Source organism: Melitaea cinxia, chromosome 13 (genome assembly GCF_905220565.1).
Source record: "Melitaea cinxia chromosome 13, ilMelCinx1.1, whole genome shotgun sequence".
NCBI classification, from domain to species: domain Eukaryota; kingdom Metazoa; phylum Arthropoda; class Insecta; order Lepidoptera; family Nymphalidae; genus Melitaea; species Melitaea cinxia.
Window position 1 is genome coordinate 1,231,576 of NC_059406.1, and position 27,479 is coordinate 1,259,054.

At 34.0% G+C, this 27,479-nt stretch overlaps 1 protein-coding gene across 1 annotated transcript; it reads right to left on the minus strand.

Moving 5' to 3' along the window:
- Positions 1 to 269: 269 nt before the first annotated feature.
- On the minus strand, positions 270 to 6,429 carry LOC123659052 (pro-resilin). Its single transcript, XM_045594323.1, has 2 exons — positions 6,368 to 6,429; positions 270 to 1,148 (listed from the first exon to the last, which is right to left on the minus strand). The coding sequence occupies exons 1-2, from the start codon at positions 6,383 to 6,385 to the stop codon at positions 663 to 665; spliced, it is 504 nt and encodes a 167-aa protein (XP_045450279.1). The 5' UTR covers positions 6,386 to 6,429; the 3' UTR covers positions 270 to 662.
- Between the last annotated feature and the right edge of the window lie 21,050 nt (positions 6,430 to 27,479).

The window sequence follows — 27,479 nt, forward strand, 5'->3', positions numbered from 1 at the left end:
CCATTTTTAATAACAATATCCAATTTGTTAACTGTATATAATATATTGTGCTAACATTTCATACTAGGTTATCTGTATAATCATGTTTTATGAATGTTGATGGTAATTATTTAAATTGTCTGAAATTAACTTGAGTTTTTTTTATGCAAATTAATGTCTTTAGTTGTTAAACATGTTAATTTGGATTTCTACTTTCTTTTATTTGCATATTGTTTGTGTTCGCAATTATTTTTCTCGTAAAAACAAGGTAACGAAAGGATAAAAATATATTACGGTGTCGAAATGTATTTATTTTTTTTTTGTAAAAAAAAACAAAATCTTAAAATATAAATTAAACTAAACTTATCGATAAACTTTTTACAGAACAAGAGTCGTTCCCAGCTGTGAGCCACTTCGTATTACGTCGCTGTACGAGCTGCCAAAATTGAAAAAAACAATTTGTCAATTTTGATAGCTGTCAGGTGACAGTAACGACTGGCTGACAGCTGGGTAACCCGTGAGCGTGCACAGTCGCAGGCGTTGGCCGGGATGGCGGGGCCCGGGCGTCGCCACCTACATTGTACGTGGCCATCGGCCCATTGGTATAAACATTCGGGCGGTCGGAGGTGTTACGAGCTCACCCGAATAACGAACGAGCGAACGTTCGGATCATCGTACTGGACTTAGTAGGGGGCGCCGTAGCTGCTGGATGGGGTACCGTAGGATGTGGAGGGACCAGACGGGTATCCTCCACCGATACCGGTCTGCTCGTACTGCGCGACTTGGATAGCTTGACGGACACCTTCAAGGTTGATGCCTACAACACGGCCACCGCCGTTGGGAACGCCGTAACTGCTTGAGGGAACGCCGTACGAGGATGATGGAGCACCGTAGGACGATGAAGGAGCGCTGGGATAGCCGGAGCCGGAGAATGAGGAGGAGGAGGAGGAGGCTTCTTCTTTAAGGAGGATCTGGCGGATCTGTTCGAGGAGTTGGGCATCGACGTTTTGGCCCTCGGAGGTCTGGTAGCCAGAAGAGACGGCACGATAGCCACCACCGCCGCCACTCAGGCCACCGCTGAAGCCACCAGAGCTCCCTCCGGAGGGGCGGTTGTAGTTGTATCCAGACGGGGGCTCTGCGCTAACGCAGACCAAAGCAAGGGCTATGCACTGCGAAAGGAAAATTACAATTAATTAAAAAAACAAATTCAAGTAGTAAAAAATTAAAAAAAAGTGTATCTATAAAAAAGCTTGACCGGTTGAGTACATATTGTATATCAATTAAAAAATCATTATCACATCTAACGCCTTTGATGACATTAACATGTGTAAGGTTATGGTGTCTTTCACCCGAGTACATTACTTTACGAGCTCGTTAATTTTTGAGAAAACAACACGTACTTGCTAACTCATCTCCTTTGACTTTCTACTTCATTGTAGAACAATTTCGAGTTGAGCTAAAGGTTATGATGCTTCTACGAGTGTAACGTGTTGTTGTAAACACACTTTATACATTTACTAGCAACCACGCCCCGGCTTCGCACGGTTGCAAAAAATATCAGTCTTCTTCTAGTATATTATGTATGCATTAAACATATAAATCTTCCTCTCGATCTGAATCATTCTATTTATTAAAGAAAACCGCATCATAATCTGTTGCGTAGTTTTAAAGATCTAAGCATACAGACAGCGGGAAGTGACTTTGTTTTATACTATGTAATGATTTTGTCATAAATATCTACTTTCAAGTATTCACGTCCTAAAACGAGCCAGTATAAATTTTTGTATAGATTTTTATTTTCCTTGTAAGACTACTAGAGTAAATTCAATTATTACTATATTTTTCGATATAATATAGAAACTTTAACTTATACAACGGTATTTTAAATAATTAATATGTATATACAAAAACCTTTGACTTCATTAAACAACTACGTCACAGATTTCTAAATAGATAATATTTCAATCCAAGATATCCAAGAATTCGTATTATATAATCTATGTGCTAAAATCATGGCGTTTGATAACTAAAAATATTCGAAAATTTCTTTATAAATATTCATATTTATTAACAAAGAATGCGAACAAAACTCACTAAACCTACGTAATATTATATGACTACATTAATATGTTATCGAATAAAATTGTTGAAACGGTCAACATAATACTATGATGTTATTTCAAACAACCACTACTACTTTCTTAGGCTATGTTTGCGTTCGCGCATCTCGGCAGCATGCATATGCAAATAGACATTCGATACGTGCTGTTATGGCGAACTAATATTAGTTATGTGCTGTAATGGGACTATCGATATCAATAAAATTTTATAGCAACGAAATATTTCATCACTATTAAAATTGTGTTGCTACGAATGAATGTTGAGATAGAACATTTTTTATAACGGTACAAAGTTTAGATAGCCTTTTATTATTGACGAGAGTACGCAATTAACCAGTAAGTAACATTTAATTGACATTTCATTTCGATGGTGATCTTCGATTCAAATAACGCACGATCGATCTCCTTCGTGTCTTCTCCATTTAAGTTGCATTGGCGAAATTATCTGTTATCTTGGCTCTAGTGAAAGCCACTAATTCAAATTAATAATACTAGTCGATTCACGATTGATCGATGCGCAAAACAATCGATTATAGGACACGTTACATCACTATTTGTTTATTTGATAACCATTTAAATTATTCGCTAGTTTTTCCCGTTGTCAAATTTAATTGAGCAAGTGAAATTTCACGCCTACGAACACTTGTTTGTTCGGGACACGATATTTTACGCTTATTTAGTATGTGGAAGAAGCTCTCGTAATGATTAGGGGAAAGTTTATTTTTTCTCATTCACGTTCATTCTCTTCTCATTGATTTCATACTAGTATTTATTAAGCTAATATTACTTAAGCTATTTTTATTTCAATTCTTCAAACAAGGATTATTTTTTTTTCTTTTGATAAAATATAAAGTAGTCAAATGTATTGGTTATATAAAGCTGGTTAACAAGAAATCGATGACGTAAATTTTGTCATCATAAATATTCATAATGTACAAAATTTAGGGAATTTATTATTTAAATTTATCAAAAATTACGTATTTATAAAAACATAAGATTATTAATGTGTCGTTTGAATGCAAAAAAACTTTCGAAAAAACGTAGGCTTTGTTGCCGAAAAATGGAGCGGAATGTGAGAACTTATGAGAGTATAATTATTTCGAAATCCGGACGATTTGAGACCGCACGTGATATGGAGGGAAAGCGAATGTCAGAGGTTGTGAACATTATGGCATAGAATTAGAAACGCATTAAAAATAAAAGTAAAAATTTGTTTCGCGAAAATTGTCAGAATGTTTTTTTTTTTTTTTTTTGTTTTGCGTGTTTTCGGATCCTCAACATCGAATTTTTATCTTACGAGACTTTATGGAGTTTTAATTTTTTAAAATCTTTTAGGCGTTTGTATGTATTATATTTACGTTTTAAGTGTGCAGGGTCTGCTAAAACACAGGATAATTTTTTCCTAAAGTGTTCCGCTTAGCTTAGTGCTTGATCACAATAGCACTAATGATGTATATTCATTATTATCTATTACTAAAAAGCACTAAGCTTAGAGAGAAACAGAGGAGTGAAAGTGCAGTGTCATACATCGGTGCTAGCTTTTGCATCTCGAAGGTCGTTTAGGTGATTGTATATTATATTGAATTTTTATAGTTTTTGGTATTCATTTGAAATTTTAATTTAAATAATGGGTCAACGGTGAAATAATCCGTAAATTTTTATTAAACTTAGAAAGTAGGATTTCATTGAGATTTGTTCTAAGTAAACTTTTATCCTCTATTATTATTTCCTATTTTTTGCTAGTACATCAGCAGACTGCGCATTATGCGAAAGAAGAACGTTAAATAATATTTTAATAAACCTAGGCCATGCGTTTAGAAAATTTCACCAAATCATTTATCTAATAAGCCTTGTCTTCGATGTATGTCTGTAGTAGATTTGAAATTGCTTGTAGGAAGTCACGCAGCCTCAGATGTTCGTGACCGGACAAGGAGTCAGATCTTGTGTGAGAAAATGTTTCAGAATCAATATTGCGTAACACCCTTTTTGTTATGTTTCAGATCCATGTGAAATCGCAATAATTAAATCACACGCAGTTACCCATTATTTTATCATCTTTATCTTGCTTCTATAGAAAACATCTGAGTTTGTTCCATTTTTAATTCTGACAATGGTTTTTAATGTTTTAGACAAAATATGCCTGAATTATATATAATTAAATATATGTAGTTTACTTTTTTTTTGTTTTACTAAATAAATTTTCCATTTAATTTTTATCATTAAAGTTACTTTTTATCTATGTTACCAAATGTCTTCTCCATTATCTCTATTTAGTATTGCTTCTGCATATTGCTATAAAAATCTTTCTTTAGAATAATATTCAGATTAAGTAAATAAATTCTAACACCGTATCAGATTTTGTCTATAGTTGATTTAAAGTCAGCGCGCGTTGTATTCTGAAATTCGCATCGTGATAAAACTGGAATTAAAGGTTTTGACATTACGTTGCGTAGAATATAGATGATCGCTTTGAAACTTTACCGCTGCTTAGGACTTAGGACTTTTTGTAGTGTTACGTAAAAGGTTAAGTAACGATACTATGTTTTGTTATAGGCTAAGTATTTGGTGTATTGTGACTAAAATTACGCGGTATTTTGAGATTATATTAGCGAAAAAGTTAAAATTGTTTAAATAGAATTTAAAAAGGAGTACTTATGGTTTCATTTTATTAAAAAAAAAGCTGTGTATTTTTTTTTCAATTATTCTGCGTGCAAAATACATTTATATTCTTACAGTAGTCTGTTCTGAATTTTTATATACTCTGAATAAACGGTGACTAAACGGTTACTATATGTATTGAATTTAAATTTTAATCCAATGGACGATATACTTGCATTCGTTAGATTTATTAGTAAGTATGCTTTTTTTTATAAGCATTATAGAATTAAAAAAAATATTTTTTTTTCATAAATTTGTTTTTAAAAAAGTATTTAATCCTGATATTTACATTAACGTTATTATTTTTCAATTGACAGTTAAGATATTTTAAGGAATTTCTCATTAGTAAAACCTTCAATTTGAAATCTATAGCCTAAAAACCAAAAATCTTTATATTTTGTCTGTAAATAAATATTTTGTTACTACCAAACTTATAGAGGTATAAATCTTTTTAGATCAGTGTTATTATGTAAAGGTTCTTATTATGTAGCAATATATGACGGTAGCTCGACCTGTGACCGTTACGCAATAGCGAAGGGAAGATTAGTACACTGATTATTGCAGATATTTGTTTGCCATTAGGTACGCATATAATATTTTTTTCTAAGTACATCTGTTCTTGCAAATTAAATAAAAACTTATTTAGCTTAGACCATTTTTCGGAAAAAATGTGCTTTGAACGTGTTTGACATTATTCTTTTTTTTTAATTTTGGAAAACTATTTAAAAAAATTAGAATCGAAGGCGATTTAAATTTAAAAAATATAAAAAAACCTAAGATTTTTTTTAAATTAAAAATGAAAAGAAGAACTTTTTATCTTTAAGATTTTATAAACATAAATGGAAAATTATACCATGCGCGGGAATACTTTATTGCTATGAGAAAAATTGATTTGTATTCAACAGTTATCTAACAATGAAATGCAATAAATCTTTATCTTAAAAAGTGTTCGAACATACAAAGGCAAACAAAAAGCATTATGAGTTATTGCAATTTGTTTCAAAGAGCTCATTATAATTGAGATTTTTGTGTGAGAATCACAACTTTTTTTTCTAAGTAATAAGTTCCATACACTATCTGATCTTAGATAGTTATTTGAATAGGATTGATGTTCCTAATGAATATAGAGAGAAACTATTTTTTTCTTTTTGATTTCACACAAGTTTATACATGTTTATAATTTTTTTTTTTGTATATGTGGGAGAAATCGCCGAGATGATTATTTTTTATTTTTTTTAAAGGCACCAACTTTATTTAACGTAATATTAATTCTAACAGATAATAAATAATAGTAAACATATATGACGCTGGTTTGAAAGGTCAATAGTTGATATATTTTTAAATTGCATTGTATCCTCTCAAAGGAAATCGTTTGAACTTAACGACCTACAAATTAGGCTCTCAATCCAACGTCACAATTCGTCCAACCGTCATAACGTTCCGAAATCAACAAGTCATACAACATAATCAATAATCGATTTATAGAAAGAAGTTTTAATCACAAACACTGTTAGAGATACATTTTTAGCCAACTTCAAGAGACAAATTTGATATCGGAACGTCACTTCACTGCACTGGACACTTCACGTACACTTCACTTGTCCACTTACCGCTACGAAGGCTTTCATGATGCTTAGTGTGGGTCACTGAGGTTCGTTACGAACTATGTGATGTTCACCAGGCGGTACCAGGGAACTATATACCGCGAGAGGTCGTGAGTGGGGCGGAGAAAGGAGGGTATGCATTGTGCAAGCAAGGGAGATGCTACCACTATAGGAAGTCCGTATAATTGGAGGGCGTTAGTTTTTTTTTCTATTTTTTTCTAGGGTCAGAGGTTAGGCTTTAGTGCGTCGTGATAAGAATCATTATTATTTCGATTGATTACAAAATGATTCGCGGTCATTGGCAATGACATTTGTTTTTTTTTTCAGTAAACTTCTTACCCTGACTTGGGGAGTAAGCTGGTGAATGCGTGACGAGAGCTTTACGAAAAGTGTGATCGGGCGAGGCGAACGGGAGTTGAGAGGGAGATATAAGTTAGTAAAGATAGAAAGAGAGAGTTACGTTTCGTAAGTTTTACTTCAGTCGTGTGGTCTAAAGCACACTCGTTTTTTTCTTCTATGTATGATTAGGATTTGAAAGTTGTATGCATGTGTGTTTCAATTACGGCTTTTTAAGTAGTATTCTTTTAAAATATTTTATTCTCCAATCCTGGATTATATTTTATTAATTATCCATATTTTCTTTATTATTTTCGTCAATATTATTATTTATCTATTTTTTGTACTTTTAAAACTATTACATAAGGTTTCTCAAGGCTATTTAGATGTATTAGTAGTTAGCATTAATTAATGTTCAGTTGCAGATGTTATTTTTATTTTGAACTTTTATTAAAACAACATCATTGGAAATTAATAGAATAATTTGTCGTCAAAAATTTCTTATTTTAATTTTGAGAGACTATTAATTTTCGTTTTTGATTTAATTGTTCTTAAAATTAACTTTAAATATTTGTTAGTAGAAAAAAATATTTACAAAATTTTTAGAAATAAAATAAACAAAAAAAAAATCAAGTTATCTTTGTTTTTCAAGATTTTTAAACCTAAATGCCGATGATTAAATGCAAAATTTCTTTTAAATCTTATTTAAAACGTTTTTTCTTACAAACATAGAAACAAATTACCAATTAAAACTTTGTGGCTTTATTTTTATATATATTCTGTGTAATCTTTGTCATATAATGACGTGATAATTTTATTTTTTCGTAAAAAGAAATCTCAAGACGTAACCATGCCATTTTTAACAACTAGGGTGAATATTTTATTGATCCCAAAAGCGATATATTCCTACAACTTAATTAGGCAAAGCTAATTAAAAAAACCTGTTAATCATCTCTGACATATATAAGATAATCTCTAATAGATCCTAATAGAAACATGTTTCATAAAAAGCAGTACAGCCTAGACCTCAGTAGTCAATGTCGCTATTTGCCAACCTAGTAGCTCATTAATAAATACGTAGTACTTACTGATGATTTTTAAGTAAATCTTAATTAATATTATAAAGATCGACTTCTATATAATATATTAATATATTATATTAAATAGTAAATAAATAAATAAATATTTACAACATACACACACGGTCATCTGTACCTAAAGTAAGCAACTTGCTTGCATGTGTTATAGGTAACAGCCGACTGGTATAGCTACTTTTTTTTCGATAAACATACATATAAATAATACATATATAAATAAGTATATATATTACACCCAGATAGACAGGTGGGAATCGAACCCACAACCCCTGGAACAGAAAGCTGCAGAAGAAGCACAAACTGTGCCAACGGGCTAGTCAAGTAAAAATGCATTATTAGATATAACCTAAAAAGTGATTATTAGATCTAAAATAAATAGGACCACATGACAGGTGCCAGTTTTCGATTAAAGAAAGAATCATTAAAATTGGTCCACCCTGTATAAAGTTGTGAGGTAAGCAACATCAACTGCATATCAACATCTCCACCAACCCGCATTGGAGCAGCGTGGTGGATTAAGCTCTGATCCTTTTAAGAGCCTCCTTAAAACACACAAATAAACTCAAACGCCCAGACGCCCAATCACTATTGTTTTTATTAATATTTTAAATCGAACCCGCAACCACTAGCACTAGAGCACGTACCTAAAAATAATTGTGGTATGCATGCGGTGGTATGCTTGTCTAACCACAGTTTTATGTACCATCATAAACTCACCACAAGAGTAATCTCTTATTTATTTGGTGAATAGAGGTGAGGCAGTATTCGTTACTACAAGTATGTTATTGATATTTGCCTTTTTACTTTACTAGACTTTAAATTTTACTTTATCAGAATATATCTGTGTTTAATTCATCAGAAAAATAATGAGAAAAAGTGTATAAAATAGACGAGAGTATGATGAATAAATAATTAGTTTTGAAATTCGAACATTTATTATATAAAAATGTATATATACTATAGGTTACATAAATAAGGATATTGTAAATAATAACATTTATATACGCCCTCCGATCCGCTGGACTGACGATCTAGTTAAGATTGCCGGTGTGAGCTGGATGAGGACTGCGGAGAACCCAGGGAAGTTTGGCGTGAACGTAGAGAGCCCTATGCCGAGACGCGGGATCGAACCCCGCTGGAGCGGTCAATTTTTGATATGATATTCAAAAATGTTTAGAATTCTCATGTGTGGGTAACACAAAAATAAAATCGTACATATTAAATAGAATTATAGTTATTAAATTCACTAAATCTCTTCATTGTTATCTAATTGAATTGTATGAAGAATCTGTATATTATCTACATTACTACACTTTCTTGGCCTGCTATACACCATTAGTTCTCACTATTACAGGTTGGTAGGAAGAGATTTCTTCTAGAGATAAGTCCACCGTTGCTAACTAAAGTATACGAATAAGTATAATAAATGTATTAAAATATTTTAAAAGGATTTTTACTATTTGTGAAATGAAAACAAAATAATACTTAATTCAAATATTTATTTATTTATACTTTCGCACACCAAAACAAGGTTTTAACAGTATTACAAATGATTTTTAAAAATAGAATTTACATCAGTTGCAACAGGCGGCCTTATCGCTAATACAGCGATCTCTTCCAGGCAACCTTTGGGCAGAGGAATATTTTTGTAATATATATTATTATTGATGCCAAATTGATTTTTTAGGTGGTTTTCAATCATATTCATGTTTTTTATATATTCCTAATTAAATCGAGTTTAAATACACGTATATATAGTTTAAATATACGTGTATTTAAATTCGATATACATGAAAATTGCACAGATATTTTTATTTATTGTAGCAGAAAAATACCTTTAGCTTCGGATCACGTCCCAGCTTTACTAGGCAGTCACAGGACTGTCGATCTGTAGTTTTAAGTAAGAAATCATCTGTAGGATAAGCATTTTTTTTTTAATTTAAAAATTAATATCCACGGGCTCAAAATACCCATGCCTTTTGTTAAACATGCATTATAATTATATTAATACCACAGACGATTTGTCATACAAACTACAGTCGACAGTCCTGTGACTGCCTAGTGAAACTAGGTCGTGGTCCGACGCTCACGTTTTTTTAAATACAAATACTCTTTGATCACTCATTATTCAATCATTCATAATTTCTGAATATTTTATTCATTTTCGTATCTATGTCTATATTTACACTTATTTTCTCGTTACCATATATTTACACTTACGTTCTACTTACAATATACACTTAGCCTATGTTACTGTCAGTAAGGTTTTTTTTTTTAAATATATTTACTTATATACCTATAGTTATTATTAATATTTATCTATTTATTATTTATTATTTCTGCTCTTTACTTACATTCCGCTATCTACTCTATTTGTACATCAAACGCCGCACTGTGTCACCAATTCACAGACACGGACCCCACGCCTGCCCCCAGCATCTTGAGCAGAGCCCTTGCCAGCGACATATCACGCTTGTAGATGGTTCTTTTAAGGTTATGCTCCAAGATTGTTTTCAAAATCAAAATCAAAATCAAAATTAGCTTTATTCAAATAGGCTCCAAGAGCACTTTCGAATCGTCATTTTACAAATTAAAACTTTAAAAATAAATTATTATATTTGTAGAAGTAAAGCTACCACCGATTCGGAATGTAGAGTCTGCAGAGAAGAATCGGCAAGAAACTTCGCAGTTACACTTTTGAAAAACAATATATTAATAAATAATTTTCGTCGAGGCACCCAGCGCTCGACTAACGAACCTGCCGATTGCGATAATAAGCATAATCATAATGCATGATGTACGATAAAATAGATGCACAATCATAAATTTGATCTGCTTCAAACGCTGTATCAAACTTACGTCAACTAATCACATAGTATAAAGCACGTTCGTAAAAATATGTAGAAACACATAAATTTTTATTATTTATGTTTTGATTAGCCCGTTGGCGCACTTTGTAGTGACCCTGCTTCCTGCTCCGGGGGTTGTAGGTTCGATTGCCACCCCGAGTCTTGTGGTAATATATATATTTGACTATATATGTAATGTTTAAATGTCTGTTTATTGAAAAAAATGTAGCAGAACAGACGACCGTGTGTGTATATTGTAGATATTTATTTAATTATATTTAACTTCATCCTCATGGGTATATAATGTTAGTGAGGTATGAGTATAACCCATGATTACTCCAAATCCTGTGGTATGTAAACACAGTTACTGCCTCATTAAGACTTTATCACATTAATGGCAACATTTCAACGCTTTCGCTGCTTCTAACATCAGTTAGTTTACGATCAATTAACATTTTATAACAAGCACCTGTGACTTGAACTGTGTGAAATTCCATATTTTTGGACTTTTAAGACACACACATATAGATATAAGACTTTTGGATGTGTTCTATGGACTAAAATTAAAAATATTGTTTTCAACAAATCGTCTTTACAGATTAGTAATACAAACAGTGACGTTGATAAGACTTAAGAAAGAGAATATTAAGTGAATATTTGATATACCACTAAGTGACAAACAAGCATACAGCATCCTGATTGTAAGCGGGTATAGTAGGTAGTCTTTGAAAGCTTGCCAAACCAGGTACTTCGCAAGTGTAGCGACTCTGTCCCCAACTTTCCTAGGAGCTCTGGCTAACTTACTCACTGCAGAAAAACAACCCTATCTGAAAGTAGTATTATTTGGCTGTGATCTGCCGTAAAGTTGCGCAACTTCCTTAGTTAGGCTGCTCAAAATTTTAGATATTTCCTGCATTATATTGGCTTCGGTCACCAACCTGCCTGTCCAGTGTAGTGACTATGGGCAGAACACATGAGTTTACGCCATTTTTAGCGGGAACTTGTGGAGGCCCATGTCCAGCAGTGGACTGTGATAGGCTGAAATGCTGCATTATATTGCTAGAATTATTTATTTGTTGAAGTCAAACTTAATTACACTGGATTTTAACTTCTATTCAGGTTACTGTACAGGTTACAAGTTTTAGAACATTGTAATTAGTATCCTGTCAGGTTGTGTTTTTGACTTTGGTCTTGGTTGTTATCATGTACACCTGATAGCAATCGTTACTCATAGTAGGGAATATATTATCCGCCAACCCGCATTGGAGCAGCGTGGTGGATTAAGCTCTGATCCTTCTTCTACATGGGGAAAGGGGCTTTTTGGAAGTCGCTTATGGTGACGAGCCCTAACTGGGCAACGCCGGTGGGATTCGCGGAATTGCTTAGCGTTCCCGGGATCTCGCCCCAGGCGTGTGAAGGAACACCCCAGAGGTTTTTAGACCCCAGAGGTCCGTGCGAATCGGATACACCCCCCTTGCTCCCCCGGCTGGAGGCATCCGTTAAAGGCTTCTTCTGGGTCTACAAAAAAGGGTTGTGTTTTTGAATTTATAATAATTAATTTAGTATAGATGAAAGGTATAATGCAGGGTGGAAATTTGGAGTATGTAGCGTAGTGTATTTACTCATAAATCATTAGCAAAAAGTGTTAGATACCGAGTTTGTTGCAATGTATATAAACAGTTCAAATGTTTTACTCTGATTGCGTTACAAACTAACATTAGGATTATTTCGTAATGCTTGTTTTGATATACGCATCAACTCAAGCCGAAACATATTGTCTTTGCATAATAATGCGAACAATCAGTTACTACAAATGCGTTTACCGTCGTATTCTAATACTGACTAAGTAGAGATTATGTATTGACTAAGATACAGTAATAACCCAGTTTCTCACTACCGAGAAATACTTAGTAAAACTTACTCCGCTTTTTGCTGTGTGGTAACGGCAGTAAAGAATATAGCCACCCCCTCTCTTCCCGTGGGTATTGTAAGAGGCGACTAAGGGATAACACAGTTCCACAACCATCTTTGAACTTAAAAGCCGACCGATGGCGGGATAGCAGCGGTAGCGACAAAGCCAGCCCTGCGGTCACCAACCCGCCTGCCCAGCGTGGTGACTACGGGCAAAACACATGAGTTCACGCTATCTTTGGCGCAAACTTGTGGAGGCCTATGTCCAGCTGTGGACTGCTATAGGCTGAAGTTTAGAGGGTTGTTATACAATGAGTAAATAAAATAATAATTAAAAATAAACAAAAAACCCACTTGCGTGAAGAATAACTAATAGAAAATCAACTGAAAAAGCTGGAACAAGATAAAAATTCAATATGCACACAAAGTCAGCGAAATAAATAGAAACAATATCAAACATTTTGTGCTGTACATTTAAAATATATTAATACGGTAGTCCTTCGAAACTTTATGCAACGTCGTACATAACATGCTGTCGGAGACATGCACAAAGAGAGAATGATTTGACTTATCCTTCAATTTCATGCTATCCTTCAATTTTTATCTTGTTCCAGCTTTTTCAGTTGATTTTCTATTAGTTATTCTTCACGCAGGCGGGTTTTTTGTTTATTTTTAATTATTATTTTATTTATGTCTTTTTAGTCAGACAAATTACGTAATCGGTTCAATTCATTAAAACAGTTTACATCATGTGGTTGATTAAGTAATTTTTTAGGGTCAAGAGAACTGATAGCAAGCCCGGAGAAAGATCTCACTCTGCTCAAAGCAACGTAAGCCTGACCTTTAGCAAATAGGTGACTGCTTAAGTCAACAACTATTAGTTTTAATATAATGAAATTATTATTAAAATTATTTGTTTGTATTTGGTATTATGTATTTGTTATTGATTTTATTAATGTAATTGTAAATTAGTGTGACATTTATTAATTTTTATTTGTAATTTTAATTGTATGTTGTTTTTAACCATTGTATTTTATTAGAAAGGCTACACCCCGAAGTTGATCGTCGCCTAGGAGGCGAGTTTGGCATGGTATAGGCGTGGGAAAGAGCAAAGTCCACATTTTTTAAACTTTAATATTGTATTTCTTTATTAGTATTACGGTAATAATAATCATGATATACCTTTTTAAAATCCTTGTATTGTGCCCTTCAATTTGATAACCATATTGTAGTATCCGAAAAAAATTTTTTTTTTCATTAACTACAATGGCTTTGCGCAGCCGCCATGTTTGATTTTTTTTTAATGCCACCTATCTAAGAACACTTGGGCAGCTAAGACGAACCTAACGATACCTCAATTATGTAAATCCGTTCAGTGGTTCTGTAAATATGAGGTAGTAAAGAATATTACATACAAATATACATACATACAAGATACGCGCGAAAAACATAACCCTTCCTTGGCAGTCGGGTAAAAATTATTGTTGATAGAAGTAAATTTGATTTTAACCATAGTTGAAGACCATAATTATTATTGTAAATAAAATGTGTGTTATTTCTTTATAATTTCGAGGATGTTTGAAATTTCATTAATAATCGTGGATCAATTATAATATGTGCGTACATTTACAATCAGATTATAAGGAATTCTATATGTTGCATTTATTTTTAGATCAAATATTTATATTGTTGGTTCGTCTATTTGTATTAGGCATGCAACTATTCCATCGTAGGCTCAAAAAAAATCGATTTCAAGAAAGTTTCGTAAAATCGTAATTATAATTTATGTATTGGACATAACACTATTTATACAACTAGGTCAACAAACAAGGATACGGCACATCTGATGGTAAGCGATTACCGCAGCTTATAGACGCTGGCAACACTAAAAGCATTGCAAGCGTGTTGGTGACCCTACCCCCAAACCTCCCTTGAAGCACTGGCTACTCATCATACTCACTGACCATAGGAACACATAACTGCTTGAAAGCAGTAGGTATTATTTAGCTGTGATCTTCTGTAAGGTCGAGGTACTTACCTATCCGGGCTGCTGCAGATTTTGGGCAGGATATATCCTACTGTGCCCTTCCTCAGTTAAACGTCACGACTCATAGAAGTCTGAGCGGAAAACTAAATTTAAACTATTATTAACACCAACGCAGGCAGAACTGCGTGGGTTCGTTACATTAATATTGTCGTGAACACTACCCTATTGCAAACGGTATATGGTTCCAACGACGTCGATAAGGACCATGCATATGTCCTCGTACATCTAAAAATCGACTTATTTTGACTCATCCCCGAAAATACTTCTGGTCGATGTTTATTATACGTTCAGTATATATATTAATGTATGGAAATTCGTATAACATGACAATTTAATTGAGGTAGGGCACAGCAGGAAACATCCTGCTCAAATCAGGAGCTGACCCTCTGGGGACGTACCTCAAGCTTCGTGGGGTAGAGTTGGCATTGGGCTTGCGATGCTTCTGGTGTTCCAAGCGTTTGTATCTTACGGTAAGTATTTACTACCGGGTAGATAGTACGCTTATTTGACTTAGACGCATAATATCGACAAAAACTAGTGTCGTTCAAGTGGCGTGCTGAAAGGACCGCAAAGCACCGTAAGCTCAAATCCACTCAATATAATACGCAATACCAATGTTATGACAATCTTAGTTGACATCAAAGTCCGGTTGATAACTAAACCTTGATGGTTACTGGTGGCTATCAAGAAAGCCAATAGGTCTGCTGGCCGTGTAAAAAAAGATAGGTAGAATTAAATAATTTTTATAAGTATCTCATTGCAATAAATTATACTGATACGACTGTCACCGAAAATATCGTATGTTCTCCATCCCACGTGACATTGGCGAAATGACATGTGTCAAACTGACACAGGTAAAAGCTAACTAAACTGAACTGTTACGACTGTCTGACGCAAACGTCATTTTACGAATTGATATCAAAGATATGCGGTCAACGTAACTTTTTTTTTGTCTCGGTGTAATTTTTACACATTATACATGGGATGTTATATATGGTCAAAGTTCAATGGACTTGCTAAATCGACCATTAAACAGGTGTGACGTAAAAATCCGCATTTCTTACTGTAATGTATGTATGTAATGTATACCTTTTAGTCACAGAAACACGAAATCTTAAAGTTTTTATATTTCTATTTGTTTGTGAATTTTTTTTCAGAACACACTTTCTAGAAGTTCACATTTTATAAAAAAAGTGTGTTAATCAGCTGATATTTGTCTGAAGTTTACTCTATTAAATTAATTAAATTATTATTAATTAATGTAATAAAATTTTAAATCCTCTAAAATTAAAAGAGAAATTCACGTTTGCTATTCGTATCAGGACCTACAGTAAATGCTGGTTTAATACTATACCCATATCTTCATACCACGGGTTTTATATAATTTCTCAAGAAGTAAAATTTAAGAAAAAAAAATGTTATGCCACATGAGGTGATATCATTTGGGAAGTACCACAACTTGACGGAAGATCACAGCCTAACAATACTGCTCACTGCTGTCTGTTGGTCATTTTGTGTTCTCGATATCTCGAAGTTGTCGCGAGCGTCAGAACAGATGAACTGCGTGCAATAATGATTAAAAAGAAATTCATTAAATATCCCGTTTTATGTATAAAATCACATAATATCGTAGTGTGTTATATCTATACAAATAAATAAAATTAGAGTGTCTGTTTGTAATATTAAAATAACTGCTTTTAACTAAATGTATATGTATGTAGTTATACACGGTACATATACCAAAATAGCATTTTTTACAATTTTTGTCTGTCTAAATCTCTGAAACGGCTCGACCGATTTTGACGAGACTTTCACTGGCAGATAGCTGTTGTAGTAAGGAGTAACTTAGGCTGCTTTGATTTTAGAAATTTAATTAATAACTCTGCTTACAGAACAATAACTTTTTTGTTAAATTCCACGCGAACGAAGTCGCGGGCACAGCTAGGTTATAATATAAAGTTGCATAGCAATTGAATGAAAATAAGAGATCTTAAGGACATTGACTGAAAACGAATTTTGAATTTTAAAACAGAGAGTTACCCAGTTGGATTTATAGTCGACTTTATGATGCGATTAAGTTAAGCGTTGTGATACATATTTAAATGATCTGTAGTATATTGCACACAGTTCCACTACCAACTTGGAACTTAAAAAGCCGACCAATGGCGGGATAACCATCCATCTGCTGGCTTTGAAACACACAGCTGAAGATGGGCAGCAGCGTCTTCGGTGCGACAGAGCCAGCCCTGCGGTCACCAACCCACTTGCCCAGTGTGGTGACTATGGGCAGAACTCATGAGTTCACGCCATTTGAGGCGCGAACTTGTGGAGGCCTCTGTCTAGCAGTGGACTGTGATAGGCTGAAATGTTGATGATGATGATGATGATGATGAAGGATAGTATATTGCAGCCTTTCTGTAATATAAAGATCCCACCGTAGTCGGAGTTTAGATTATCGTAAGAAGAGTAGAATACGCAGCCATTGATAGTATTCTTCTAACATACCTTCTGATTTCGGTAATTTAGAGTGATTGAAAAAAGAAAACTTTATTAATTTCGTTTTTATTATTATTAAATATAAAATAACATATCTATAATATCACTTGACTTTTAATATTTTTTAATTGTATAAATTATCTCATATCAAAATTTTTACTATGTAGGTCAATGAAATAAGAAAGAATGTATTATTTATATATGAATTCGCTAAGGTTTAAGATATTTATTTGCCTCCCTTTTTAGAAAAAAATCTCATAATTACTCCACATAAATTATATATGTCATTTTATAGATAGTTGCTTGTTCTACCGGCATTCACAACTAAAAAATTTAAACTATTTAAAAAGTAAGGTTAGGTATGCTTCAATAGTTGTTGAATAGGGGCCAGCTAGTTACTTAATATTTTTGACATTTTGTGATTCTATGATTTTTGCATGTGGTGTTAGCCTATAAGCGGTCGTTACATTTGTATATGTTTAACATTGAGAAATAACAAACAACTGTTGGCTAACCTTATAAATAAATAAATTTTAAAATTATCAATAAATAATTTTAAAGCGTTTCATAGTGGGTGTAATATTTGTATTTATATATCTACTCGTATTTATTATTGCTATGTATATTTATCAAAAAAAAAAATGCTATAACATAAACATGTATAAAAAAAGCAAACGACATGATAACGTCCTCCTTTTCGAAGTCGGTTACAAACTTTTTAAAATATACAATATTTAATATATGTATAAAATGAACAATTATACCATAACAAGAAAATATAAAACCATTGACAGTTATGTGTATGTATTATTTAGAACTAGGACTATATACTAAAAATTCCCACGAAACCTTTTCCGTTCTATTCGTTGTCGCCATTTGCATATTTATGTAATTGTTACGAAATAATACGTCATCGTTCTGTTGTAGAGATTAAAAGAAAACCGATATGATTGAAATTATATTGATATGATAATATAATTTTTAACAAAAAAAAAACCGACTTCAAAAAGGAAACTAAAAAGTGAAAAATAAATTTACTTAGTACAAAGTAATTCGTATTTTGATTTAGTTAATCAGAAATGATTAAATAAATATTTTATAATTTTGAAGTCGGTGCCAAGTAAAACAATAACTACTCTAGTATCTACTCATAATTTGTATTCAGTTTTCTTTCATAATTTGTTTCATTGACTATTAGGTTGAATACTGTTATTATTCTGTTATTGTTTTGACATATCTAATAATATTTTTTGTACTTGTTTGTTGTGTGTGTGTTGTTTGTATTTGTTTTTGTAGCCAGGCTGTTGTAGTATTTACTTGGCACCAACTTCAAAATTATAAAATATTTATTTAATCATTTCTGATTAACTAAATCAAAATACGAATTACTTTGTACTAAGTAAATTTATTTTTCACTTTTTAGTTTCCTGTTTGAAGTCGGTTTTTTTTTGTTAAAAATTATTTTATTTTACAATTTTTAGTGATGGGTAGACCTAACAAGGATGCTTTTTCTCTTATGTCGGGGGTTCGGAAACATACACAATACACAAGCACAAACACCCAGATCATGACAAACATCTATATGGCCAATACAAAAGTCTGTCGTGCGCGGGGATTGAACCCACTAACGCCAGCGCAACAGCCGGTGCTGTGACCGCTGCGCTAACGCGTCGACATACTATGAGTAAAGTTCGCTATCGTGTTCGTACACCTGGTACGTAATAACAACCGGGACTGACAGCCTAGTGTGTTCTCCGAGGCTAGGTTGGGAGAACCACAAGGATTAACAACTAGACCGAAAATAAATATTTGTATAAACATAAATATCCACTCCGAGCTGGAATAGAACCCGCGACCGTCGGTGTTTAGGCGCCGCCGACACGGCACATGCACCATTATATCAAAGCGGTCGTTAAACAGCAAAAGGTAACTGCTGTAAATTCTTGCGAAATTCCCTCAAGTGTTTATGAGCTCCATCATCAAACCTGGTCCTGCGACACAGATGATCACACAGCAGGTAATTGCTATAAATCGTTGAAAAGTACCCTCGACTATCTTTCGTCTCCATCATCAGACTTTAATGGCACTTATAACTCATACAGGTGCAAAGTTCTCATCAATAGAAACGAATTAAGTTCAAAAAGAAGGTAATTGCTATAAATTGTTGAAGAGTTCCCTCGACTCTCTTCTCCATCATCAGATCGACTCCAGACCTTTATTAAATAGTAGTGCTTTATAGTAGTTTATGAAAACATGATTAAATTTACTAGTCACCCTTACGATTTTTGAAAGTTTCCCTCAATTTCTCTGGGATCCCATCATCAGATCCTGGTTTCCTTATAATGGTACTAAACTATGAATATCTCCTTTCCAACAAAAAAAGAATTATCAAAATCGGTCCATAAACGTAGAAGTTATCCCCGAACATACATAAAAAAAAAATATATATATATATATATACGGTCGAATTGAGTAACCTCCTCCTTTTTTTGAAGTCGGTTAAAAAATAGCTTTCTGTACATAAATAGAAAAAGTAGTAAATGGAGTAAAATTTAATTGAATGGATTTCGTAGTTTAGAAATGAGGTTCCATTAAATTACATTAAGCTGATAGATGCATAAATAAATTTAATATATTTTTAACCGACTTTCAAAAATGGAGGAGGTTCTCAATACGACTGTATTTCTTTTAATGTATGTTACTTCAGAACTTTTGACTGGGTTGACCGATTTTGACAAAAAAATTTTTTATCGAAAGGTGGTGTACGTCATTCGGTCCCATTTAAATTTATTTGAGATCTAACAACTACTTTATGAGTTATATCTATTAATGCGTTTTTACTTGACTATTTTTTCGTCGACCTACGTTGTATTATACCGCATAACTTTTTACTGGATGTACCGATTTTGATGATTTTTAATTAATTTATTCATATTTAAACTTTATCGAGATATGATAACTACTTTTTGAGTAATCTTTGATAAGGCGTATTCACTTGACTATTTTTTCATCGACCTACGTTGTATTACTTGCCGATGTAATTAAAGTCGGTTTTTTTTTTCGTTTGCGAGCAAATACAATTATTATAATCAACAATTATATTACTGCATAATTATATGGTATGACCAATGCATACACATTTTTGATTTGTTGTTATTGGCGACTTCCTACCATTCAAATTATAAACTCCAAGTAACATGTAATACCTATTACATTACATACGATCCGTAGTAGGTGTGTGAAACCTTTAACATTTCTCGCGGACACTCGCTAAATGTTCTTGTAGTACTGTGTAGTGTAAAAATGTCAGAAGGTTAATTGGTTAAATTAAAACGATAACTTAAAAGTAAAAAGAAAGTTATTTAGCGGCCGTTCATATAATACTTCACGCGGATATCGTTTTGGATTCCTACCCCTTTTGCTACGCTAAGTCACACTTTCAGTGACCCCCAATAAATATTACGTCACAAAAGTTAGACCCTCCCCCTTAAAGGATTAAAAATAGTACCAAACTAATCTGGTGTCCTTTTTTTCAAGACAGTAAAAAATCTACCCCTTGTCATATCACGTTATTCAACGTCCTATAAAGGATGGGTAAGGATAAACTCCTTGGCGGCGGTCTCCTTCTGCGAAGAGGTAATGACGCAGAAGGAGACCGCGGAGCGGGCCAGAGAGGAAGACGCCTCTGCTGGCCCACTCCGGCGCAGACGTACGGGGGCAAGGAGGAGGCGGTTTGCCCACCTCCTCCCCCCCTCGTAATAGTGGGGTCGGCGGCCGATAGTCGGGGGACTTCGGCCGGCCGGACGACACGACCCCATACGTCTGAGGGGTGGCCTTGTTGTGAGCGAGGCCACCCCACCATTATGCTGGGGCCCGGAGGCTTTGTCCGGGCCTACCGCTGAGGCGAGGTGGCGAATGCTAGCGCGACCCCATCTCGCCCCACCCAGGCGGACGACTGCTCACACGTGGTGGTTTTTTAGTCAGTAGGAGTCTGACATAACCCTCTGGCACCTCCGCGCTGGAGGGTATCCATGATGGATTTACCCCACGTAAAAAAAAAAGAATAAACTCCTTATTAATATTGGAACGAAGTTCCTTATCCTCCTTCCTTATCCGACACATACAGTTTGCTATTATTATTATGTCATTCGATAATTATTATATATTTTTATAAATCATTGTAAATAAAATAAAGGTTTTGTAAAGTAGTTTTTTTAATTAATAAAGAAATCGTAATAAAAATGTATACCTGTATAATTATTTTCCTTATACCTCGAATAGAATTGAAAATTAATATTTTATAATAAGGATCTTCGTTCCTGTCTGGTGTCCCACGACACCACACGGTTTTTTATTGATATCGGTATTTTTGTACTAATTGATTCTTATATTAAAAGACTAATTCTTTGGCTGGCTTTTGAAATGGTACAATTTTTAAATCAACCTTACAGATTGAAATATACAATAACATTTCTTTAAACACTAATTTTACATTTTATTCTGCCAGTAAAACAAAACTTTCACTATATTTGAAAATTATATCTTAATCATTATCTCAGCGATTCCTCAGAATAAATTAAAAGTTCATCTCTTTAGATTTTTAATCTCAATGAAAAAAAAATCTAGGCTTATTACTTCTGATGTTACATTGGGTATTATAAAGAGCGTGGTGTAAGTGTTAAGAGATAGGAATCTCTTTTGTTTTTTGTTTGTCATTTTATAGTAACTCTTAGTTGAAAACTATTTTAACGTTCCTTTTAGAAGTAAAACTTGAAAACAAACACGTCTAATTTGTTTAATGTAATTTGAGCCTTACAATTATTTTTATAAATAAATATATAAATAATAATTTTTTTATTTGGACCAAATACTTTTCAATTTCTTAACCCGTCAAACTGCGTGATAGTTTAACGGCGGAATTAACGCTTGTCAACATATATTTTACAATATTATTTTTTTTCTTTACTATACATATATTATTTTAGAAAACTTTATGTGTTGTTAAATATTAAATACTAAAAACTAAAATATAGTAAAACACATAAAATTCCAACGATAAATAATATATAGGTATTTTATCGCTAGCGCTAACAACTTAAAAATTGAAAAGAAGATTTCACACATTCTCTCGCATCGAGTTGTGAAATATGATTTGAACGGTGTTTAGATTTGGGACAATTCGTACTTTTGAATTTTTATATTTCGCTTTAACAGCTTCCTTGCATTGTGGATCTCGTAATGCTTAGAGAACATTAGAAGTCTTTGTTTTTTTACAAATGAAAGGCATTAAAGACTGAGTTATTGTATTCAGCGCAAAATGGAACACGCATTTTGTTGGTGGAAATTATAAACTGTTTTCAATACTTTGATTAGACGACATTTTGAATTTTTTAATTTGACTGAGGTACAGCAGGCAATTTCCTGCTCAAAATATGTAGCAGTCCGACTGGATTAGTCTCGACCTGACAGAAGATAACAATACACAGCTAAATAATACTGCTTTCAAGCAGTGTTGTGTACCTGTTGGCGAATGACCAGAACTCCTGGGGGGAATCTGGGATAGGTACAGTAACGCGCTTGCGATGCTTCTGACGTTGCAAACGTCTATAAGCTATAATATGTCACGCGCACTGTAATATGTTATGTATATAAATATTATATTCTCTTCCCATTTTGACGTCATTATGACACCATTGAATAACATTTTGTAATTTCCTAAAATTGCATGTTCACAATGATTTACATGTAAAACGGAATCATTATGCAATCCGCGTGTACTTATGAATGTGACACTTATAATATTGCATTGCATGGATATTGCTGTTGATCGATTTGAGTTCCCAACATATCAGCACTACTGGAAGCGCCATAGTTACGGGTGCAAAGATTTAAGTAAATCTAATCATTATGCCACCAACTCGTAAGTGGGTTGAATGTGAACGCAAATAAAACAAATTTACGCTGTCATTAGAAAAATTGTCATGTCATTTTGTATGTGTGTTAAACATCAATTTTGTGTGTATGTGAGGGTGTCGTCGTCGACCTTTATTTGATTATATCCAGACATGACGAGCTTAAATTTTATTTAAGTGAAATGTTTTGTTAAATGATCGCAAAGTGTTATTCGTTGCGTAAAGGTGGCTAAGTTACAATTAGTTTTTGAAGGTGAGAACTAAAGTAGATTGATTTGATTTAATTCAACCTGAAAGATTCCAGAGCTGGGCATAGGCCTCTTTCTCCATGTAGGAGAAAGAAAAGCAGATTGGCGCATTTATTTTCTTTAATGTGTCAAAGTAATGAAACGTTCTTAGACTTATTTAGAACAATGGCTAATCAAAATCAAAAATATCTTATTCATTCAATAGCCTTCAAAATTACCTTCGAATCTATGCTTATGCTTAATATTTACTTCGTCATGCTATTTGACTACAGACTGGCGGAAAAATTGTGGAATGGACAGTTACCAGGTTTTGCAAGGGACCAATGACTTTGCAGTACCGACCAAACGCTTGCGGAAGCCTTCAGCCGCTTTAGTTGGAGGGTCCCGGATCTGCAGGCAACAGGATCCCTCCAGCGACCGGCTGGCCTTGGCGAAAAGGCCAGGGTTCTCCTCCATGGGTACTATCCGGCTCACCTCTGAATAATCCCGACGACGCCATGTCTAGCAGGACCGGGTTCCCATCCCGGCCCGATACGAGCACAGGGGCGTTAATGGAGGTGCATTAAGTAGCGCCTCCTACGCACCCCCGTTCGTCGCCTGCGGACGGAGGCCTCGTCAGTGGCCTCCTCTCTCATCCACTCGTCGTTCTCCTTCTGGGACATTACTATCTCGCAGAAGGAGACCATCGCCGTCCAAGGCTTGTCGTCGCCGAGCATCGCGGTGATGACGCTAGGCAGTGACAAGTCCTCTCCGAAACTAAATGTTACTAAACAATAAGTGTTGAACGAAATGCACTAGTCGGCACTCACGTTCAAAGCAATTATAATGTTTATTACATTTCTTTAATTTTTTACTTTTAATTTCGGCAGCAGAATGTAAATTTTCCATAAGTTTCCTGAGTTTTAATCGATATATATTTGTATAGTGCTGACTGCTGCATAACATGTTAAAATTGCGTTCTTTTAACATATCTACATGTAATAGTTTTACAAGATACATACATCTGAAGAATATACTAACTGCTTATTGCATCTTTATGTATTAAGTGGTATATTATAGTGGTACTGGTGGTGGTCACGTTTTTCAGTAAGTAAAGAGCCTCAGAACATCAAGAGTTTGTGTTTCTGCAATGCATGCATGTTGCCTGAGCTCCTAAGAATGTGTTAAAGCGGCGGTATAATTTGTAACGCTCTTGTGTTGTTCCTGGAATGAAGGTTGATAGACTATGTTAACCGCTTAAAAATCGAATGATCGGATTTAAGTCATATAACATATTTTGAATACTCTTTTCGCAAAATATTTAGCCTTTAGGTGATAACGAGATATACATACCAGAGATAAGGTTCACGGTAAGTAACCGGACATTGACATTGGCGCGAGAAATATACAGCAGTTGATAACGAGTAAAGTACAACCGGTTACGTTACTGGAGTTCGAGTAACTTTTATATTAGCGAGTTGTGTGTGTTTTCGTGTTTAGACTTATGCGCGGATTTCACTTTTTAAAAGATTTTTAATGTTTTTGAAAGACACTAAATATTGTTATTGAAAATGTAAACAGCAAAATGTAATCGAATGCTGTTATGAACATGTTTAAATAGTTATACGGTATTAGAACAAAAAAAAAAACAAATGACTGTAGGCGTGATTATGTAAAACTGGATAAGAGGCGAAAAATATTTATTTTAATCACGGAAGAATATATAGCTTAATTTTTAAGAGCATTATATTTTATTTACTCATTGATTATTATTTCGGTTAAGGTGACTGATTAGTTTACGTTTGTTATCACTCACTCTTATGAATCGTAACGAAATTATAGTTTTATTGATTTAAAATTATCCTCCAATTTATAACAGAAATGTAAAGAGATTGAATTTAAAAAATATCTTTATCCCTCAGTGACAGGTTGTCACAGTACGGTTTCGGAGGCAACGCCCACATAAACTCAATAAATTTAAATGCCTTTTTTCTTCAATATTAATATTAATACACACACACATATGTCCTTTCTTTATAAGCTTAATGTAAATAATATTGAAAAAAAAGCATTTAAATTTATTGTGTTTATGTGGGGTGTTTATATCAATGTATATATGTATATATATCTATGTATTTTTACTGTTTCCGTAAACGAAATATTCATTATAAAAACAAGAATGCTCAATTCTTAAGCTATCCACATCGATAGAAAATTACTAAATCCTCAGATTCTTGCAAAACATTAGTTACGTTAACTGAATATTTATACGATTTTTAACAGTTATTACTGGGTTCGCTTATTGAATGCGAATGTTACAGCTATTGTTAGACCGTTACAAAACTGACCTTCGGACGATCATGGCCGGCCGTTTCTTAGAAATAATTATTCGACACACGATAGTAACGTATGCTGTAAATTTTTAATTTTTAGAATCTATACTTATATTGATGACGCGTTGACGCAACGGTCAGAGCACTGGATTGTGGCTGTTGCGCTGGCGGGCGGTTGGCACAAGACAAACATTTGTGTTGGCCATACAGATGTTTGCCGTGGTCTGGGTGTTTGTGCAGTCCTTGTGGATCTCCCTACCGTGCCTCGGAGAGTAGAGCCGTCGGTCCGTATCATGTACACCTGATAACGATCGTTACTCATAATAGGGAATTTATCCGCCATCACATTGGAGCAGCGTGGTGGATTATGCTCTGATCCTTCTCCTACATGGGGAAAGCGGCCTATGTTCAGCAGTGGGATATTACAGACTAAAGCAATGAAGCAATACTTATTATTATATTTAAGCTATTTTATTTATTTTTGGAGAATTTTCTGCAATACCGAAACCAATTGATTTATCATTCATTGCATAGTATAAAATAAAGTCGCTTCCCGCTGTCTGTATGCTTAGATCTTTAAAACTACGCAACGGATTTTGATGCGGTTTTCTTTAGTAAATAGTAATTCCAGAAGAAGGTTTATATGTATAATACATGCACAATATAGTAGATGAACATTGATAGTTTTAGAGGTTTCTAATGTGATGTCGAAAATAAAAACATTTTTTTTGCGCTTACATTGCAAATATTTATTTTATATTTTATATTTAGTATCAGCATTGTATCTATTTCGTAGAGGATTACTGATCGTTTTTGCGACCGTGCGAAGTCGGGGCAGGTCGCTAGCAAAATATATAATATAACTACAAGAATCTTATGATTTTTCCTACAGGTAAATTAGTTATATTTCAATTTTTTTTGTGAAATCAGGCCTTTGCGCATAAAAATATTAGCAAGTTTCCGTTCGCTTTCTTGTTTCAGCCTATAGAAGTCCACCGCTATCCAATCCATCGCTTGACCTAGATATCACTGTCAATATTTGATACTTGTTCGCTTTTTTTATCAAGCCTCTGTTGGCGATTGACAGCCACACTGCATTTTTTGATATTGTCCTTTTTCCTCATCAAACCTCCGTCGGTGATCATGAGTAGATCGTCAGCCACACTGCGTTTGTCGAGACTCGGTCTCAACTCCAGAACACGTCTGCTCCAGGTACAGTTGATGCTGCGACACACGTGACTAGCCCACTGTGACTTGCCTATTCTTTTGGGTTTTCGTTAATTGCTCTAAACAAAAAATGACAAAATAAATGAAATTTGACACTAAATAGCAGCAGCAAGAGCAGCAGCGTCTTCGTTGCGACAAAGCCAGTCCTGCGGTCACCAACCCGCCTGCCCAGCGTGTGACTATGGGCAACACACATGAGTTCGCGCCATTTTTTGGCACGAACTTGTGGAGGCCTATGTCCAGCTGTGGACTGTGATAGGCTGAAATGATGATGATGATGATGACACTAAATAAACAATACTGTAACTTAAAAAACTAACTTTCCATTAAAATTTACTTTACATATAAAATGGTAGGAAAGTCAAAACTGTACATAAAATTTTTTTTTAAAAGAATACTTGGGGTGTGATCTACAATCAATACCGAAGCCAAAATTTTGTTTTTAGAATTTTTGTTTGTTTGTCTCTTTGTCTGTATGTATGTCCGGGATAAACTCAAAAAGTAATGCATGGATTTACTTCAAATTTGGCACAAATATTATTAAGAAGTCGGATCAACATATAGGCTACATATTATCACGCTATCACCTACGAGGAACGAGCAGTAAACCTTTATTTCTTTAACGCATTCTGTAACAACCCGTAATCTAACGACGCATATTTGAATGTTGTTGTTATTATGTT